Source organism: Rhinolophus sinicus, chromosome 2 (genome assembly GCF_057876585.1).
Source record: "Rhinolophus sinicus isolate RSI-liver-muscle chromosome 2, RSI-T2T, whole genome shotgun sequence".
NCBI classification, from domain to species: Eukaryota; Metazoa; Chordata; class Mammalia; order Chiroptera; family Rhinolophidae; genus Rhinolophus; species Rhinolophus sinicus.
Genome location: NC_142502.1, coordinates 23,660,433 through 23,682,017, shown reverse-complemented (window position 1 = coordinate 23,682,017; position 21,585 = coordinate 23,660,433). Strand labels below are relative to the sequence as shown.

Here is a 21,585-nt window from a genome sequence, read left to right as displayed (position 1 = left end):
CTCTCTCTCAAGGCAAGTTCTCCAGATCAAACTCAGAAAGCTGTTATTCCTACTCTCATTCAGCCTAAATTAAATATTTGAAAGATGATGAAAATGGAGGGGGTGGGAATTTTTCTGGAAATGTCCACACAAAAATGTTGTAGTCAGTGTGTCCAGCTGGAGGGAGGATACCAAAGATGTCATAATGACCCCAAATCCCCTTTCTTAGTGAGCTTATCATGAAATGAATTATAAGAGAAAAACAAAATAACTAGAGTCTAAATTTAACTCTCTTCAAGCTCCGCCATTGTCAGTTTGCCTAATATATGTAGACTACATTTTGGAGAGTCTAGGTTAAAGTACATAAAAATAACTTCATATCCTGTCATGCTATATATTTCATCAATGTGCTCCTTGAAGGACTGACTCCTAAAATACACATATCAATGGCAATTCCACAGCCCCCCCCAAAAAAACAACTAACCTAAAATAAAAAGGTCATCTGTATCATTTTCTCCTAAACATCTCAGTAATCTAAGGAAGTTAAAATAATAACCAACTTTCAACTACAGAAACAGGTGCAAGTCTTCTGCCCACAAAATCACTACCCTAAATCATTCTAAAGAGAAGTCAGTCTATAAATCAGAATTATTCAAAATCGTGAATCAGCCAATCAGGAGGAACACAAATTCTGCCACAATTTACTTGTTTAATAAAACATAAGCCCATAACCAGAAAGAGTAACTGAACTATAATTGCTTTTAATCATCAAGCAAAAAGATAAAAATTAAAAGGAAGACATACCTAGTTAAAATGCCCAGGCTCCTGATAATGTGTTTTTGTAATATTTAAGTTACTTAAGATTTATACATTTAAAATACTTTAGTTTGAAACCAACTCTATATTTGAAAAACTCAAAGCTCTGTAAGGAACTTGAAATTTCTATAAAAAGGTAGTTTATTTCTGAAATCACCACATTCTCCAACTTTTGACCCACTAAAACCTTGGTGACAATGCTTAAAGGAAGGAGCTAATCATTTCCCTTTCAACCGCCAAGTCTTCTGAACAGCCAGGCAGTTTGAAACTTCAGGAATAGCCAGTTATTTCAGGACCCATAGGATTTACAACAATAATGGTTTGAGGAAACCACACCATTTAGGCTCATTCAGTCTATTTCCCTGTTCTTAGGAGTTTAAAAATAAGCAAGAAAATGACTCTTCAAATTGGCAGACCAATTTCAGGGAGGCGTCTTGCCACGGTGCATGATAATCACAGAGTTACAAGGTCCACAGAGAACAGCTTCCCACAGAAACAGCTCTTTTCTGATCCTCCTCTGTGACCACGCCAAACAGAGCTAAGCCTTTCCTTTTTCATTTTTGTTTTACCTCTTCCTCTCTTCCTTCTTCCTCTCTCCTCTCTCTCTCTCTCTCTCTCTCTCTCTCTCTCTCTCTCTCTCTCTCTCTCTCTCTCTCTCTCTCTCTCACCCTGGATTAACATCAGTTAAGTTCTAACAGGAGTCACCTACAATTCTGTCCCTGTTAATGGCTGCCATTAATTCGTGTTCTATTTTTATTTAATGCATCTCTGCAAATTCAGCTGTTAACGATAATAAATCTACAGCCCCTCGAAAGGAAAGAAAGCTGCATGTCTAAAATAGACTACTAAGTTAAAAGTTTTAAAATGCACTTACTTCTTCTGAGGCAGGTGTGCTTCTGACAGCTCTATTAAGATATTCTATAGTCTTTCAGGGCTTCCATTCATACAAAAGAAAGGCTGCAGCCTGGGGCCCTTAGGGTTTTCTGTTTGGTTTGGGGGTTTGGGTTTTTCTCCCTTTAATTCTTTGAAAGCTGAATGAATTTTGCTTTTGTGACTGGAATCAAAGTGATGCCGGAGAGTCTGTTTTCAGGGTTGGTGTCCTCTGCCTGTGCTCTCAATAGTAAGTTGCTTGTCTTGGGCATATCTATTTAGAAAACTTCTGTGAGATACAAAGTGAACGAAAAGCTTCCCAAACCTGCTCTGAAAGGTCAGCAAAGGAATCTATCACTTGATCTTCACAGGGAGTCAGGAATGTCAAAATTAAAGAAACAAATAGAAAGGAACACAATCGCAATACCATTTAAGAGAAGAGAAAGGAATGTAAGGGCGCAGGCTAACTGGGCCACTATCCGTTGTGAAGTCCTAAGTAACTCACCTCCTGGGATCCTCACTTCTCATCTGTCCCACAAGAGATCTGTGAGGTTCCTTCCAGACCTAACAAGTTAGCTGTGTTTTATTCAGGTAACTCTACTTGGATCCCTTTACAGCTCCAACTTAGGGACTATATCTGAATATTTACTCAAATGCTCTCAAACGGCACTGAGAAAGTATGTGGTCACTGCTTCAATAAGCTCTCTCACTAAAAAACTGCTCAAGTTGTTTAATTAGGCATCTACAAAACAGTCATAACTCTTTTAATATCACTTCACCTGAAAAGAAAAGCATCTTTGCGATCGTCATCATCTCTGAGATTTTACAACCAAAGCAGAGAGCGGGTGTGAAAAGCTTGTGATACCAGGAAAGAGCATCTTTGATCAATTCCCTAATGTTTGGAGAATGAGAGAGCTTTTGAAATCGTTGCTTTTCTCTGAGCCTCATTTCTTGAGTCATCACAGAAAATAATACTTTTTAAATCTCTACTTTCAACTTATTCACATGGCATCCAGACATTTTTGCAATTCTCTGATATATAAATCAAAGTATTCATTAAGCAACTACAGTAGTCCTAGGATACAAAATGAGGATTGTAGCATTTCAACACAGAGTATGACAAGATAATGTTTATTCTGAGTATTGGGATATAAATAGTGTTTGTTAAGAAATGCACAGAAAAGGCAGAAAGTCAAATCAGCTTTTCCAGTCTCATTTTCTATAACCCCATCTGTGTTCGTGAGGATCAGATGTCATTTGTAGTGTTTGGCCAAAAATGTTCAGTGGAGTAGAATTGGTTTCAGATAATATGAATTATTCAGAGAAATATGTCTTACCGTCACAATTTTTTGACTTCTCTATAAACAGATGATGTGAAGAAAGATATGACACTGAAGATATGTGGAGGCAATTTAACCCATATGAAAAACAAAAAAATATATCTGGTGTCCAAATATCAGATGGAGAGAAGGGAGGGAGAAGAGAGGGAGTGAGAACTCAACATGTTATTAGACAAAGTGGTTAATGGTGAAACCAAAGCTAAAAAGTGTAAAAGCTATATTTGCTTATTAAGTGAAACAATGCAATAATCCTACTTGAAAACTCAGAGTGTTAATAGAAGTGCTTAAAAGTTAACGTTTACAAAAAGAACTGAGGTGAGCAGATAGTCAACAATTCCCTAACATTAATGGCAAACACGTCCTTCATTCAGCTGTTCTACAAAGAAAAGCCAACAGAAGATACACATGTAAAAACCATATTTACACACTACCGTAATATCCCACTTATCAAGAGATCACTTTTCTGACAAACTCAACCACTCAAACTATGGCCAAGAAGTCAAAATGGTCCCTGACCAGACAGTATCACCCGCGGTATTGTGGTTCAGAATCTCCTTATGATCTTCTGGTCAATACTGTTGTAATAAACGGGGTTGCCCAGACCCTTCACACACGGTAACAAGCTAGAAACACCAAACCAGAGAGTGGCTGGGACTACAGGAGGCAGGTCGAAAGAGAAAGCTCCCAGCCTCGCAGCACAAGTGGCAAGGCAGGCCGTGGAGACCAGCTACACACCAAAGCCAAGGTCCCCACAAACTCCACCGCCACTAGGCCTTCAGCAGTTATCAGAGGTTCAACGACTGCTCACAGTGACACCAAGGCCTCCAAACAAGCTTTCCTTGTGCTCCGAGGGTTGAACAGAGATGTTGCACAGCGTCCTAACACAGAGTGCGGGACTAAATCAAAGAGTGGATTCAGATCCAGTCTATACCATTATTATCTGTACAGCTTCAGGTCACTTAATCTTTCAGGGACGGCTTTGTCACCACAAAAGAGGGTAATGCCATTTATCCTGCCCACCTCACAGGACTGTCATAACAATGAAATGAGACCAAACGTGTACTGTGAGTACTGGGTAAAATCCAAGACTCTTAAATCCTGAAAGGTAATAGAGGCAAGCATTTGTTATATAGAAATACAAACAAATAAAAGGCATATTCCCTAACACTTTATATAAGCTAATATGTAGTCCATATGATCTGAATTTAGAAAAGAATCTATAACTAATCATCATTTTTTTTACAATAATTTTATGTTTCAAAGAAAACGCAGCTATTCTTCCATCTTCCAGTTCAGGTAAGATCTCTGATACATAGATGCTAGAGCCCAACAATTTGAAAGTAAAGTTAAATGGACTGAACTTCTCAACTTATTTTCCCCTCTGGGGAATGGACAGTAGGCCAGTAATGACAGAGCAATGTCCAGAATAAGGCAGAAATCTGTCGGATGTTGCTGTTCATGAGCTCTCCCTTGGGGGGGTCAGCAGGGGCAAGTAGTCCGCCGAGGGCATTAGCAAGGCTCTGTGGCACTGGGCCCCAGGAGGGACCATCACTGGGTCCGGCCCGCTGATTGCCCAGCACTGCCGTTTGCTCAACGACACAGCCCTGGGCGAGGAGCATAGAGGGGAGCCTAGAAGAGGCCTTGACTGTGGTGAATGAATGACGTGCTCAGATCACAGTCCTGAGTTCTCAGACCAGAGGATTTTCTGAGATTCCATCCTAATCCGCATTGCCTCTCAAGATACTTCTGGAGTGTGTGAGCCCTTTCTACAACATTGACACAACAGTGGACTAGCTGCAGAAACTTTAGAAGTTTGTAACTTCTAAACATCGTGAAGGAGTTATCTGGTACACAGCATAATAAAACCCTGCTGAAAGAAGTGAAGTACTGAAAGCACCCTTTGCCAACTGAAGGCTGTGCCCTAACAGGGAGTTACAAAACCACTTTTGTACGTCAGGACTGACATTTTCTGTATATTAAAATAGAATAGAATAAAACAGCACAGAAAATAGAGTATCACATGTAGACATGCAGTACAGGTAAGCATTTTCACGAAGCTTTTGTTTCATTTTATATATAGCAGGTCCTTGAACAACGTCATTTTGTTCAATGTCATTTCATTATAACATTGATGAGAAAAAAAGTCGATTCTTGGCTGGGGCCACGGTCTGTGTGGAGCTTGTGCAGTCTCCCTGTGTCTGCGTGGGATTCCTCCCGGTACTCCCGTTTCCTCCCACATCCCAAAGCTATGCATGTGAGGTGAACGGGCATATCTTCCCTGTCCCAAACTGAGTGTGAGTGTGTGTCTGTGAGTGTGTGTGTGTGTGTGTGTGTGTGTGTGATGCACCCTGTAGAGGAAGAGCGTCCTGTCCAGCGTGGGTGCCTGCCTTGCACCCTGAGCTGCTGGGAGAGGCTCCAGCCACCCTGACCTTGAACTGGAATCAGCAAGTTGGAAAATTATTCTCTTCCTTGCTTTTACTTATCTTTCTTAAATGTATGCACAGTTTATTTCAATGTTTAATAGTAAAAGTTCTGGGCCTTTATTTAGAAGTTTGGTGATGTTTTTGTAACCAGAATATGCCATAGGAATTTATCTCTTATTTTTATCAATTAGCCAACGGTTAATTCATCTCATTACACGCTGTTTCACCTAAAGTCTCCGTTTCCAAGAATCTATCAAGAGCATTAAATGAAGACTTACTGTATATGCATATGTGTGCATATATGTATAAGTGTGTGTGTGTGTGTGTGTGTGTGTGTGTGTGTCTGCTGTATGGGCTAGAAACAAGTGTATGGTATTTATTACTCTGGACATAGGCAAAACTTTTGAAAGTCACTGTCTTAAAAAAAACAACTATGATTACACTTATTGGGCACTGAAAATCTCAAAATAGTCACCCCAGAGATCCACTGTACAAGATTCTTTCTCCCATTCCAAATAAGCATTTGTTGCAGAGAAACCTAGCTCAACTTTCTCAGAAACTAGAGGAAAATTTACTAAATAGATTTTTTGTTCAAATCTTTATTAGTTGGAGTTGAAACATAACCTTCAAGACTTCTAAAAAGTCAGTTATATAGCCTTCCCCTGGTTACAGTGACATAAGAACACAGATCAACTGGATCAACTGACACATATCTCAGCACATGGGATAAAATGAAGGTCTGACGATCCAAAGGAAGGTTGGAGGAGGGAAATCCCAACCTCTCCAGCTTCATAAAAGCATCAATAGTACACAATAATGCCCCAAATGCAAAAGCATATCTCGAAAATTGCTTATAAATCTAACAGAACTGAGATCCTTAGGCCAGAACAACATTCAGACATTCATACTTAAAGGACAAAGAATTGGACTTGGAAAGCTAGCAAGGAAAAAAAAGTACTTAAAAGACCTTTTTATAGTTGAATAGAGTATGTTGATTAACTCTGCAATAAAATTACTTTAAAGTAAAAATCAAAGTTCTTTTTCCAGGAAGTCAAAGCACTCTATGTAATTTTTATTGGTGAAAACATTATGTAAATAAATAACTACCAGTCAAGATGACTACAGCAGCCAGCCCAAGCACCAGCCACAGCCACCCACCAAGAGAAATTCACAAGTTGTCTTTTGTGTGCTTTGTAAAAGAATCCCCAACCAATTTAGACTGAAGCAATACACACCTGTTCAGGTAGGAATTCTGGTTTATCTCCAAACGTAATCCAGAAACATCAGACACCCAGTTTCTACTTCAGCTGAGGCGTTTCTCATTACAAAGTGAAAGAGAAGCTTCGGGAATAGAGGCAAGGGAACTGTACCAACAATAAAATATATTCTCACTTTCTCTTTTAAAGTTTATTGAAAAGTCAAAAATCAAGTGATGTGGTTTATTGAAATCTCAACTGCTTGTGGCTTTTGCTTATAAATGGGCTTTCCTTAGAGAAAAATAAATATGAGGTCTGACAATTAAGTTTTTGAACTTGTTACGACAATGTTGCTAAACTTTTTTGATATCAGAGGGACTATTCATTATGAATTTGTACCAACTGGACAGTTAACTAATTTACTATATGGAATTGCTGAAAAGGCTGCAATGAAAAAGTTAGATGACCTGAACTTTTTGCCGACAATTCTTGGCTCTTGCATCACGACAATGCACCAGCTCACACAGCACTGTCTGTGAGGGAGTTTTTAGCCAGTTATCAAATCACTGTATTGGAGCACCCTCCCCTACTCACCTGATCTGGCCCCCAATGACTCCTTTCTTTACCTAAATATAAAGGAAATATTGAAAGGAAGACATTTTGATGACATTCAGGACTTTAAGGGTAATACGACGACAACTCTGATGGCCATTCCAGAAAAAGAGTTCCAACATTGCTGTGAAGGCTGAACTAGGTGCTGGTTTAAGTGCACAGCTTCCCAAAGGGAGCATTTCAAAGGTGACTGTAGTGATATTCAGCAATGAGGCATGTAGCACTTTCTCTAGGATGAGTTCGCGAACTTATTTGTCCGACCTCGTAAATATGGAACCCAAACCTGACAATTACTTATACCACTAAAATTGTTTTAACCAGTGAACAGATTAGTCTTTATCCTTGTTCCATGCCTTTTCCAATCATGTACAGAAACTTTAGTTAGCTATGTCTTAAAAACAAACAAATAAAAAATCAAACAAGTGTACAATCAGTCATGCAAGCAGCATATTCAGAAACGTGACCAAATCCCAGTAGACCACCATCACTGTATTCCCTTAGCAGATGGGCTCAGAAAACTGTCAGCAATGGGAAGGCAGAAGAGAAAGGTGTGGAGACTCATCTCTTCTCCCCTTTACCTTCTCCCCTCTTCTTCCTGCAGTCTACTGCTACCTTATTCCATTATCTTCCATTCATTAGTACCTTTAACACAGCCTTTTAAAAAACTAGTAGGGCATGAAAATGGCAGGGCAGTCGCTCTTCATTCCACTCCCCCTAATGAGCGCCTGCTCTGGGGACGCCCTGTGCACCATATCACTCCCGGTCAGTCACAATTCAAGCCATTTTCACCTTGACTCAGAGGAAGGCTTGCTCATCCATGTGGCTTTCTCAAGGTGTTGCTTTATATAACATTAGAAGCTCTCCAAACACAAGAACCCACAACATACACCCAGATCCTGGGAAAGAATCTAGTAAAGGGTGGTATTGGCAGGGGGAGCAACAGCTGGGGACCCCAGCTAACAAGTCCTCCCAGAGAGATGGTCTCAGACAACGGCTCAGCTGGACAAGCACTCACCATGGATCCTCCATGTTCAAATAGCCAAAATGGGAAGTATCCAGCACAGTTCTAGCAAGACTAACTAAATAATTGTTGGTTTAAAGTCTCTGGTGACCAGTCAGACATCAAATGTCAGCCATACATGACAGAGAACACTCGGGGATGCTGAATTTAAAGATATAATGAAGAGCTTCTGCAAGGGTGAGAGGGGCAGACAACAGAGACATCACTGCAACCAGCTCACAGCCCCCCCCCCGGCCTCACAGAACACACATCTGTGTATATGAACAATACGTATGTTGATTATACATACGTTTTCCAATCACATCTATTAAGACAGTGATCACCATAAATATCTTTAATTGGGAAGATGACAAATCTTCCTAAGGTGAAGGCTACCTACATTTCATAAAGCTAGAAAAAATATAACTGTATCTTTGAAAAAAAACACCACAGGTGCGGTTGCTACAGGAACAAATAATTATTAAAACCTGTGGATTCCTTTAATAAAGACAGCCTAACATGAACATCTGTAATTTCGTAACTGCCTATATAATCACTTCCCCTGGCACTTGGTCTCTTCTCAACAACTATGCCCCATCTCAGTTCTAGCCCAGTTTCTCATCCCCGATGCTCCAATCCATTCGGCATGCCGTAACCAGAACCATTTTCCTTCAACATTGCCTTGACCTTGTGTACATACAGCAAAGTACAAGACACTGGATAAGACACACACTAGCCTTCAAAAACCGTCATTGCAGCAGAGGTATGAAGCATGTACACAAATAGTCTCAAAGCAGAGCATTCGCCCTCAAGCCAGAAGTTACTGAGTCTAAGACCCCAAAATGTTATTTCTCTTTTAGAAGAATTACACTGGGGTTCCCTGTCTCATCCCATCTAAGTTCCCCTGCCAAGTTTTCAGTTCTCCCTGATGATCTAATCCTTCCTTGCTTATCAAACCAACTATTATTTTTATTGGACAATTATAGTATCCAGACAATATTTATTAAATGAGTTAATTCATGTAATGTGTTATTAATAGTGTCTAGCCATGGCAAGTACTCATTAAATGTTCGCTGTTGTTAATATTTATGGGCGGGATGACTGATTTAGATGTGACTTTCAGTTTACTATTTTAACCATTTCAGGATTTCACATAAAAACTGAGGTAGAAACTTATATTTGAAGGATTATGTAAAGGAAGGGAGAGTTTGCACTTCGTTTGCCTCGGTTATTCAAGTTCTCCAAAGGCACTTATTTCCATACTGAAAATTCTACAGAATAACATATTCTACACTAGGATAAAGACATCAGTGACTCCATTGACTACTGATAGTGAAAAGACGGCCATCCCCACAGACAGTTCCATTAAATACACCAGATCCAATTTGTAGGCTGACATGGTATCTATAAAACATGTATTCATTCATTCATTCAATAAATAAGCGGTACCTGCTACCCATATGTATGATGGCTAGGGATTATCCCATTTTACAGAAATTAAAGCTAGAGTCTAAACTGATCACAGGACTTGTTCCAGGTCACACAACTAGCAAGTGACAGAAGTGAAACACTCAGATTTCCTGGTCTAATGCTCTCTGCATCATATATTCCCTGTCAATTAAAACGTATTAAACACCTACGATGGGCCAGGCTTGGGGAACATCGGTTATCGAAACATACAAAAAAATCTCTCCTGTCTTAGAGGTTAATTTCTAGTTCGAGGAGACAGGCAGTACCAAAAATAAACACATAATGTATGTAAGTATATTACATGGCAGTAAGTGCTTTGGAGAAAACTAGAGATGGGGATAGGAAGGTCAGGATGAGGGTAAGACGTAGCAATTTAAAATAATCACTGAGATGACTTTTGCCCAAAGGTCTGAAAGAAGTGAGACAGGAAGGATTCTAGGTAGAGGGCAAGGTCAAGTTGCAGGGCATGTTCTAAAAACAGCAGAGAGCCTAGCGTGACTTAGAGGACAGTGAGGGGAGCGTGACGGTGCTGAGGTTAGGGAAGCAATGGGTGAAGGAGGTAGATCACGTCGGGCCTTCTAGAACACCCTGAAGACTTGAGTTACTGAGAAGGAAAGCCTCTGAAGGGTTTAAAGCAGGGAAGTTACATGACACGACTTGTGTTGGATGTTTTCAGGATCAGTGAAGCTGCTGTGTTAAGATTAGCCTGACTTGGGGCGGGGGTGGCGGGGAAGGGGAGCAAAGGTGAAAGCAGGGGACCGGGTTAAGATTGCAATAGCACAGCACCACCTCCCCTCATCAGGCATGGCCTCATCCATCCCATACCTCATCTCTTTCACTAAGTGAACTTCACTAATGGTCAAAACAGTCACGATCAAACATTTCTACAATTTCTACAAGGTATTTGCTCCGCGCACAGGTTGAGTGGAGCAACAGAAAAGAGTGGACCACCACCAAAATTATGTTCCCACAAACTGAACCCTCTCTTTTGCTACACTCAACAAAGTTCAGAGTTGGGAGCACTTGTAAGATTATGTTCATTACTACAATCAACCCAGCACCCACGTACTTTAGGCAGATGCAGAGAGTGTGTGTCTGGCATATTGGTCGCGCAGAGAGCACTGGCCACACTGCCCCCGATGAGTTATGCGCACTCAGTCAGCACTCAGCCTTGGGGATGAAAACGGTATACAAGACTTGGCCTGTGCCCTAAAAGAGTCCAGCTAACGACACTGAAGACAAGTAAACAAATAAGGATAATCCAGTGCATGATAAAAGCAATTACCAAGACATGTTGAAGGTAGAGACATAACACAGAGAAGAGAGTCAACAGCTCTGCCCTTTGGGGATTAGGGAAAACTTTACAGAGCTTTAAAGAGACTCTAGAGGGTTAAGCAGGAAGTCCGTAGGCAGAGGAAGGGAATGCAGCATCCTGGCTCAGGAAGTGGTAATGGCAGGGAATGGGAGATGCAAAGTTCTAGAGTCATGAAAGAGCAATGGGTCCATTTGCTTTTTCTGGAGTTAAAAGGGACAGGGGACAGAGAAGCTCAGATTGTGCAGGATTTCATGCTATGCTAAGTGACATGGGCATCAGTCATTCTGTAGACAACGAGGAACCACTGAAGAGGGGCTCGATTACAGTTGTATTTTAGGAAGACGACTCTGATTGCAGTGTAGACTCAAGGATGGCTTAAAGAAGCACAAGCGTGAAGCTCACAAGAAAGGGTAGAAGACCATTCAGGAGACCAGGTAAGAGCGCAGGAGAGCCTGCCCCAGGGTTCAGATGGCAAGTGGGTGCAGACACACAGGCCCTGAGGAGGGAAAACTGACACGACTGGTTAACTGAAGTATTTCACAGAAAATATTGCAGTTTAAAAATTTTTAATTTGATAGAAAATAATATACTTAAACAAAAAAACCCTTGAAATCACATGGAAATATAACACATCTATAATAACTGCAAGAGACTTATAAAAACTAAGCCTGATTAATACACAGGGTATTTTAATAATACTATTTAAATAACTGTTTGAAAAGAACAAGTTTACAAATGTTTCCAAAACCCAGTAAAGACATTTTCACTGGAAAAAAACAGTTTACTCACGTCCAAAAACTAAGCTGACAATAAGTTACTTCTTTTATCACTCTAAAATATTTCTAGCAATCTAAGTATGTCTAACTCTCAAAACAAACCCACAAACTTTTTAAAATAAGTAAATAAACTAAGCCTATTACATGAAACATCATTTCAATAGAACTTCATCAATTTAATAACAAATAAAATCATTTTTGCCATAAAACAAGGTAGTGAGACAACAGAGATTCCTACCATCAAAAGAAAAAATAATCAAAGGTCAAAAAAGGGCAGTCTCAATGAACCAGATAAAATATTAAGGGGCACTCACTGTTTGTGTCTTTCACAGAATGTCAATTTCAGTAGAAAGAAAGCAGGAAAACTCATTCACTGCATGGAGAACATTCTTCTTACCTCTTTTATTATTTTTCCGATATATATAATGACCCTCAAAATAAATACTGCTTATTTATCTAGTTTTACTCTCAAATTTGGGGTGCTACATTGACAATATTTGCCAATATTTTTTAGGCTTCTGTAATGCCATGAAGAAAGTGTTCTTTAATCCAATAATTTTAAAGATTTTTACGGTCAAAAATAAATCACAGTTATTTACAAGGAAATGAGATCTTGATCTTGCTGCTTTTGGTCTTCCATGCCATTTTTCTCCATTGTAATATCTGAAGTCATTGCTAATCTAATGATGCACATGGATCCTGTTTTCTACAACTATTTTATTAGGGAGGACATGGGGATGAAATGACTTTAAATAGAGCCAACACCCACCCTCAACAATTGATTATCTCGTGTGTGGATTATCCATCACCATTGATACCTAGTAAGGCCATTCTCTTGCCATTTCTGTAGTCCCTATGAAGAGAGAGAACTGAAATCCAAATATTCAGATTTGGTCATGTTATAAATACACGTCACATAGTCCAGAAAAAGAGACCGAAAGCATTGTTTAAATGGAGGCTGTGCATGTCAATTACCCTCTCTATCTGCTGACCTGCCAATACAGGATCATCAATCACGCCTCTGCCCAGCTGAACAGAGGCCTGGGAACACAACAACACACGCTCTGCCCAATGAGAGCAGACCCCTTTATTATTCCACCTCTTTAGGTTTTCTTTGACAAGAGAAGGGGAAGTGAGCCAGATAGGGGGAGTGCAGAATAAATACTATTAGTCACCAGTTTCCCCTGAAAACCTTCCACAGCGCTGGAAACAAAGCAGGAGCTCATTACATATTGTTTAAACCAATGCTAACAGCCAGAAGACAAAGCAAAACATGAAAATGCTCCAGATGCAGTATCTTTATCTACACCTCATCTAAGCCATTCATTTGATCCTTTTCCACAATTATCCTACATTTTCTCTTTAATTCCCCCTTAAACATCTGATCCGCTTCTCCATTGAAGTATGAACTCCATGACTTCAGTCCTGTGGGCTACATTTCTTTGTACCCCACATACAGTACTCAGTAAAAATCCCTTCAATACACGCTCTCACAACTCCTTATGAAAAGCTACATATTGCCTCATCTACAACTGATTTCCACTTTTTTAATACACAGGCATCTAATAAAACAGCTCATGATTTCCTAAATGAAATACTCAAGAGGACCCTGATTCACACCCTTGATTTTTATGCTAATTAAGCCACAACATCATCTGCTGTGACAGTGAGTCTCATCACACTAAGAACGTAAGGACTGGTCATCACTGTCACTCAATTCATTTTTACCTTCCTGACTACAAATGTCGACACAAGAGAGTTGTGAAACTTGTCATGTGCCGGAACACAAGAAAACAGACAGGTGCTTACTTGTGATTGCTTTGCACGTATCAATCTGTATCTTCTAGTTACTTTTTGGGCTCAGGAAAATTAGTGTAATTGGAAAGAAGCCTATTAGTAGCATCTTAATCTTATAAAAAGTTTCTCCAAAGAAGTCTCTAGCACTGTAATTTTATCCTTAGCTTCTCAAGTAACAATAGTACATTGTAAAGCTAAGGGTTTGTGTACTGATAGACAGGTATTCATTATTGCAACCACTTAAAAACTGTATTTTGATGTCATTGACGAGCAATACAGCACGGAGATTCACTATAAAAAGAACTTCTTTAGTTTTAACAAAACTTGAAAGAACTGTTTTATAAAATGATCGTGCATCTTATACAACCTATTATCCACACACAGAAGGGATTCAGTGGGCTAATTATGCAAAACAATGTGACCTGGACACAGTGGGCAGGGAGAAGGCAAGCACTCTGGCCCTGCAGCAGCTGCTGGATGGCAGGTTGGGAGGGAGAAGATCCCATGGTCGGGGGGCTGTAGGGGACACCAGGGACATGGACACACGGGAGACCAACTGCTAAAGTGAGGCTGACTTGTTAAGTTACACAGTCCTACCTCTAGCTGTCACTGCTTGAGGAAGTGTAAGTGGGGGAGGGGAGGAGGGAAGGCAGGTTTTTAGAAACCTGTGTAAATCAAAAAATGTTCATATAAGGTACAAGGGTTGGGTAGTAGGCTGACAGGAAAGTGGATTTGGATACATGTAGTCTGGGCAGACAGATATAAAGAAAAAAGGATGCCACATAATTCCCATCAGACCAATATGTCTTCAATGCATATTTATTTGCAACCAAGTCCTAATATGGTCATTGGGCTTTCTTAGCACTGACTGCTAATCCTTGCTACAGTTTTAGTTTATTTGATGCTCCTAAGAAAAAACTCCAATCTTGCATAATTTTTCTGAAAGATTTTTCCTCTTATGATCTGTAAGTATAAACAAATGTCACCTCTTTATTTCTCCAAAGGACAGAATTATGTGGAATAAAGATCAACTCTTATAACATGCCTCAGAGACAATATGTCAAAATTGGAAGTCAATTTTCTCTCGTAAGTCAAATGTGAAAAGAGAGTTTTGATCTATAGGCAGCTTTTTAAGTATTCCCCCAACTCCATGTCAAAAATGATAATATTATCCATGCCTAATTATTTCTAAGAACCACATAAATTTACATACTGTATTATGCATGCCTCCATTTATCTTCATGAGGCTACTGTATCCCCTCTTACATTAAAGGATAAAGGGCACAATCTTTTGTATTATTGCATAAACAAGTCCTCCCTTCCCTTCACAAGTCACCCCTGTTCTGTACAATGACTTCTTTATTTTTCACAAGTCAAGTGTACAATATTTGCTTCATTTCCCAACTAAAATGAACACGTGCAAATTCGGTCTCTTTCCTGTTAAAGTTAACTTAGATGCAGCATCTCTGATAAAATCCTAAAGCCACATGCTCACTTGGACACAATCTTTAACAAAACCCTGACAGCAGTTGATTTAAAACAAAACAAGTAATAAAAAACAACCTTTGGCCAAGACCAACGGAATCAAAACTACACCCTCTTGTAACCACAGCACTACTGTATCCACCCTTCAAACATGTTTGCTTCAAACAGTACAACCCATCCATTTACCAAAACCACAGCTTATGCCTGATTTAGAAAAGTAAAGTTCAATGCTAACTAAACTACGCAATTCCAGCCTGAAGGCACAAATGCCTTGTCTACGCCTGGCAATTATACAACATCTGTACTGAAAACCTGCATTTTTGAGCGCAATATCAGCAGACCACTGTGACCACCTTGATACAATAAATAATTGGCATCTTCAAAGAGCATTAACTAGTCCCTCTTATGCCATAGTTGCACAGACAAGAACAAATGGATTAACACACATGACCCAGGAAGAAGGGCTGTGTTGAATTCTTAGCCCATGGAATATAATTACTGTACATATTTAACTTAATTTATTCTCTCCCATTTGAGCAGTTTTGTTTCTCCAAAGGAAGGAAAGAACAGGTCCCTGAAATATTCTAGCAAGGTTTCTTTTGGCACGGGGAAAAAAACGTGATAAACAGGGAAAACACAATCAGGCGGAATGTCTGGACTAGGTTCCTTTGTAATACTTAAATAGTGCTCCCCTACTGGGCTTTGCCACAGCACAGAATGGAGAAACCATTTTAGAGCTTAACAATCCAGGCTCCACAGCAAACATTCGAAGAGGAAGAACTCAGAAATTCTAAATACAAAAGAGGGGTGTGTTAAGAAATACTGAATATTTCCCTCTCTCCCTCCAGGACTGATATTTTTCTTCACCATAAGGAAGGTAAAACATGCTAAACCTGAAAACAGAGACCAATACCGGTCTGGAAAGGAACTTGAAAGAAATCCAAAAACTCCTTTTGGCCAAGATATGAAGAGCAAGCCCTTCATGTGTTCATTTTCCTCGACATTACTCCAACACCTGTGCAATTCCAGCATTCATATAATTCATCAATTTTCTTAAAGAAAGAGGCAAAGGGACTATCCAGGGTTCCCAAAGTTTTTTCAGTGCGCTGTCCCAGGAAAGAGCTCCACATCCTAACCTTAACTTGTTTGAAGAGCAGAAGATCCCTTTTGAGATGGTGGTTTACCATTGAACTTTTCACCAGTCACCTGAGCGTGTGGATGTGATGGGGGGAGAAAGAATGCTGGAGACGCATAACAGCTAATTTGTCCTCCTCCGAAGGACACAATCTCAACCTGAATCGAGTTGGAAAAGCACTTTTATTTTAGAGCTGTACACAAATGAATGACACTGAATTCCAATACAAAAACAAACAGACAAAAACACCTCATGGGGTCAAAAATCAGAAGGGAAATCAGTGCTAGGAACAAAGAACTCTACATGGCAAACTTCTAAAAATGTTTCAGTTAAAATAAAATCAAGTCACCTTTTCTGGGCTGGGTTCTGTACGTCCAGTTTTCATCGTCCACGTCCACCTGCTGCCCACAAACCGAGAGCTCTCCGTCACTGCGAAACAGCCTCTTTGTCTGCCTGGACAACGAGGAAAAATTTATCCAACTCACAGCACGTGAGAGAGAACCTGAATTTGACTTGAGTCTGAAGGAACCTGAAGAGCCTTCCTTTTTCATCTTCCTTCACATCAAAATCCACTAGAGACAAAGGACAGCCCCGCAAAGAAAAAGCTCGGTGTTTAAAATTGGTCCAGGTCCTTTAAACAGCCTGCTCCTTCCCACCTACTCACACAATGTTGAGAGTCAGGCACGGCTTCATTCAAAAAGATTGCATCTGTGTCACCCAATTACAAAGAAAAGGAGAATGAGAGGTTAAGAAACAACAAAAAAAAAAAACCAACAACAAAAAAAAATTTCTTTTTTTACTCTAGCCACATTGTGGTACTTGGTTTCTAGATCCAAGGGATAGCCACAGCCCACCCATAAACAAAACACAAATAAATAAAAGTATAATTTTCAAAAATGATGCAGGGTGTTCATTTCAGGAACACTTGTCAGGACTTTGCAAAGAAGCGAACCACGGCACTCCGACTCTTTGGTGTGTACCTAGCATCCCAAACTGTAATCCTACTCCTCTCCCAGGCATCTTTCCCCGCAAGGGCAGGAAGCCAGCTGTCTGTGGCAGACAGAAGGGACTCCTCAGGCTGGAGAAAGATTCAGCGCCAACCCAGGCGCCCACTGTAAAGTTCACCTGCACAGGTGACTTGGGAAAAATCAGAGTTCGGCTCACTTGTCGCAGCGCAGATTCCTAAACCGCCCACTTGCCCTCTCTCCCGGCTGTGAGCTGCCCAGGATCCACAGGACTCCACAAACAATAAAACAGGCTGCGTGGCGATTGCTTGGATTACAGAGTAAGCACAAGCACTGTGAAAGATGATAGGCTTTCCCCACCCTGAAAGCACCTCATTGGAGCCAGAAAACCCCGCCTCTCCACAGTCAATACTTCAGTGGCAGCTCAAACTTCTGAACTCCAGCAAAGCTATGGAAATGCAAGTCTGTGCAAAATACAGACTACTGAGGATAAATACTAAAATAATAATAATAATAATAACTGGATTATTAATTATCAGACCACGCTTCTAAAAGTGGGATTGTTTGAAGGGGATTTAAAAGACTCTATAGTTATACACACATCCAGCATTCCTAGGTGGATTTAGCAACGTCGTCATCTAAGGAAATGTACTTTCAAAGAGAATAAAACTGACCTGGCTATTCCTTCGCTCCCAGCTTTCAGCAAAGGTGAAATGCCGCCATTCTTGCACATGTTAGCACCTCTCCTGTCTTCCACCAGCAGCAGAGTGTAGGGCTGAGGACCTTCTTCTTCCCGCCCCCGGGTAGCCTCCCCCCATTCCTCTCTGGTTCTGAATGACCATCCTATCAGGGAGCACCAGCATCTGAGAGCTATGCTTTTACCATGTTTCCCCGAAAATAAGACCTACCCTGAAAATAAGCCCCAGAAGAAGGTTCCAGGAGACGACGACATGACTGTATTTGAATAAACGTAGATTGTTGTATATGAAAAAATAAGACATCCCCTGAAAATAAGCCCTAATGTATCTTTTGGAGCAAAAATTAATATAAGACCTGGTCTTATTTTCAAGGAAATACGGTATGAGACCTGGTCTTATTTTGGGAGAAACACGGTAGCAACTAGCTGTAGGCTCTAGTACCCAGGCTCCTATGTAAACCCTTAATCATAACATACAAAATGCCCACAGCCACAGGCTGACATGCAGTGGAGTGCAGCATGTCAGCCAAGGCCAACATAATTCCATGGTCCTAGGCGTATAAAAGTCCCTGCAACTTTCCATCATAGACACTTGAATCAGCCTCCCCTCCCCAAAGTGTTATTCAGAGTAAGGCTAATAAGCAAGAAGTAGAGAATTGGGTCTGTCGCACTTCCCTTTGCTCAGCATTGAACATATATATTTAAAAAGATAAATTGCAATAGAAAATAAACTTTGATTTAAAATGATAAAAGCAGGATTTTGTATCACATATCTACTGCAATTCACTGAGATTTCAAGAAGAGGGCTCTTACAAGCTTAACAGGGCTGGAACATTTCTAGAGAGACGCAGATCGGCTGCAAAGTGTCCCTCAGATGGACAGTTCATTCTACCACAGAAACCAGACAGAGGCCAGGCACTAGGAGTCAAAGGTGAACCACGCAATGGGCCAGGTTGTGCAGAGAGAGACTCAATTTAAAAGCTAAAAGGGGGTCAAATATATGGTGATGGAAGGCGAACTGACTCTGGGTGATCAACACATAATGTAATATGTAGATGATGTATTACAAAATTGTACACTTGAAACCCATGTAGTTTAGTTGACCATTGTCACCCCAATAAATTTTAATTAAAAAAAAAGCTAAAAGGGCCCTCGAGATCATGCAGTGTAAACCCCTTAATTTACAGATGGGGAAATTCAGACCCAGAGAAAGTATGTGACATACCCAACGTCACAGAGGAGTCAGTAACTGAATCAGGTCATGTCAGATGCCACTGGGTTGGAAGTGTCACCACTTACCAGAGATGCTGGCTCCATCACCAAGTCCTCTGGACCTGCTTCAGCTATTAAATTGGAATGATACCTCCACTGTGATCGCTCTCATAAGGACCAAAATAGTACAAATTATGTACAGCACCAATGGCTAACATCAACACTTCAAACATCCAGTATTCTTTCTAAGTCAAAGACACTTTTGAGAATCAAAATATAAAAAGTGAAAACGGACCATCGTGCCAGAAAATACACAGACATCTCAAAGGCTGCTTACAGTGCAGCAGTTCCTGAAGCCCCCTGACAGCCGTGCTGTGCGTTCTGCCAGGATCCGTGCTCCCCAAACAAGAGATGCATCGGTCTCCTCCCTGATGTGTCCCTGCTGCAGCTCTATTTTAATTTAGAAATATCTAAGCTCTGAAATAATGCTTGTGCTGTTCTTTATATCCAGGAAGTACTGTTGAATGCTCTTCCCCACTCAGCCTCCTCGAAATACCCACACACACGCGCACAATCCCATAGATGGATTAGTGTCGTTCGTAACCGGTGTGTTTTCCTCTGGCACCTTCTGTTCCCACACACATCTGGGAAAGAGCTGAGGGAAGGGGCTGGAGGGACATTCACAGCCAAGCAACCAAGAAGGACAACTGTCAATTCAGGGATGAGACGCATGACTCTCCCTCAAAGTAAGTATACACTTATGCTGGATTTCCAAAAAAACTTAATGGATTGTCCATTATGCCCAAAACCTATGGCTACATCTGCACAATAACCCATTCTCCATCTGCGAGCTATTCCACGTTTCCATTATATCAGGCCATGATTATTAATATCTTTACTTATGTAAAAGAAGGTCAAATAAATTAACTATTGTCACAACTAGGTCCGAGTTCCTATGTGGACAGAATATAAGAGTTTAAAGCAGCTTTGGAAGAAACATTTAGATATTAACTATCCATATTAGAAATGTATTCCAATCAGCTTAGGAAATTGCACGTGGGCTCCTCGAAAAGCTATGACATTCATTCAAACCACATTTGTTTGGTGACCAAGAGGAACCACACATTTTAATTATCTGACTATCAACCCAAGAGCCCTACACACCCAGCCCTCCTAGCGCAGGGTCATGGCTACTTGTGCCTTTAACTTCATGTGTGTTGTCAACCGTCACGGTAGCGCTGCAGTGGAAAAGCCCTATTTTTAGAGTATAATCTGTTTTGTTTTGTTTTTTTCTAAATAGCTTCAGCTATAATCTTCAATGTAATAAAACAGCTTAATTTAACCATTTTCCCCATGAAAATCTACAGGGGAATGCATCCTTCCCAGACCTTTTAAACTGACAGGATGAACAGATTTTTACCCGCATTCCTTACCGGGCAGTGCTTTCCCATCTCCCCGCTCACTGTCAGCCTGTCAAACTGAAACTTCTGTTGTCATCCTGTATGCCAGGAACGGCCTGCTTCCCACCACTTTGCCACATCTGAGCTCCAGGCATCGGGAAATCAGATAAATAATCTTGCTTAAATTATATGTTTAGAGGAAGTCGGTGAGGGATTACAGAATGAAATACATAGGCTTAGTGGAAGGGCTTTGTCACCCCGCTCCTGGGCAGCACCCCGTATCCTTTTACTTGTGGGATGGAAGCCCAGTGATAGAAACGGCTGGACGAGCCGCCTGTGGATAATGCCCCCCCCCCGCCCCCCGGGTGGATCGATACCAGGTTTACAATTTATTGCCTCTTTTATATTAAGTTCTTAGCACTGGAGGGTGGTGAGAAACTTACCCATCACTACTGACAAAAGGACAAGAAATGACTGTATATTATTTCAGGAATGATTTAAGTAGATTAAAGAAAAGTTAACTGTTAAGAACTGGGACGTTCAAGAATATATTACTGAGGAAGTTCTAGAATCATCTTCTTTGAGAATTGCTGAGTCAAATACCCATGAATTTGGAAAGATTTATTTATGTTTCTACCAAGAGTCAGAGGGATAGATTGAATACATTTGGAAGGTCCTTGCCAAAAGACACAATATTTCATGTTTTAATATATACCCACATCCTTAAATAGGAGTTTAGCTCAAATGGAAGTTTTTGATTTAATAAAAATTGTGAAACACGACAGGATATAGGACTAGACAAACCCCTCAGCCCACTCGGGCATGTAATTGCTGCACCTGCCATCTGTGTAAAATGCCAGCCAAGAGTGGGAACTAATTTCAAGTGCCATCAGTTTTCTGGCCTCAAAGGCCACAAATGAACACTGTTGACTTTTAATTTCCATGTGTGCCTTTTCTGCCCTGACCCTCCCCTTCAAATCTAGAAGGAAGGATAGGACAGACAGAATCCTGGAGGTAGAAACCAACGGAGAACAGTGCTGTACAGTTGAAGCCGGTGGGGTTGGCTGGGGTGGCGGGGAGTTTGGAATGCTTAGGAA

At 40.6% G+C, this 21,585-nt stretch overlaps 1 protein-coding gene across 6 annotated transcripts in view; it reads right to left on the bottom strand.

Moving 5' to 3' along the window:
- NHSL1 (NHS like 1) overlaps positions 1-21,585 on the bottom strand; it is a 215,543-nt gene that overhangs the window by 108,336 nt on the left and 85,622 nt on the right. The window contains exon 1 of one of the 6 annotated variants that reach the window (XM_019732758.3): positions 16,564-17,449. The exons of 4 other annotated variants lie outside the window; for them this stretch is intronic. In XM_019732758.3, coding sequence (XP_019588317.3) covers positions 16,564-16,765 — 202 coding nt within the window. In that variant the 5' untranslated portion in view covers positions 16,766-17,449. Of the gene's footprint in view, positions 1-16,563; positions 17,450-21,585 lie in introns of those variants that run through there. One more of the 6 variants, XM_019732760.3, reaches the window with a different exon arrangement.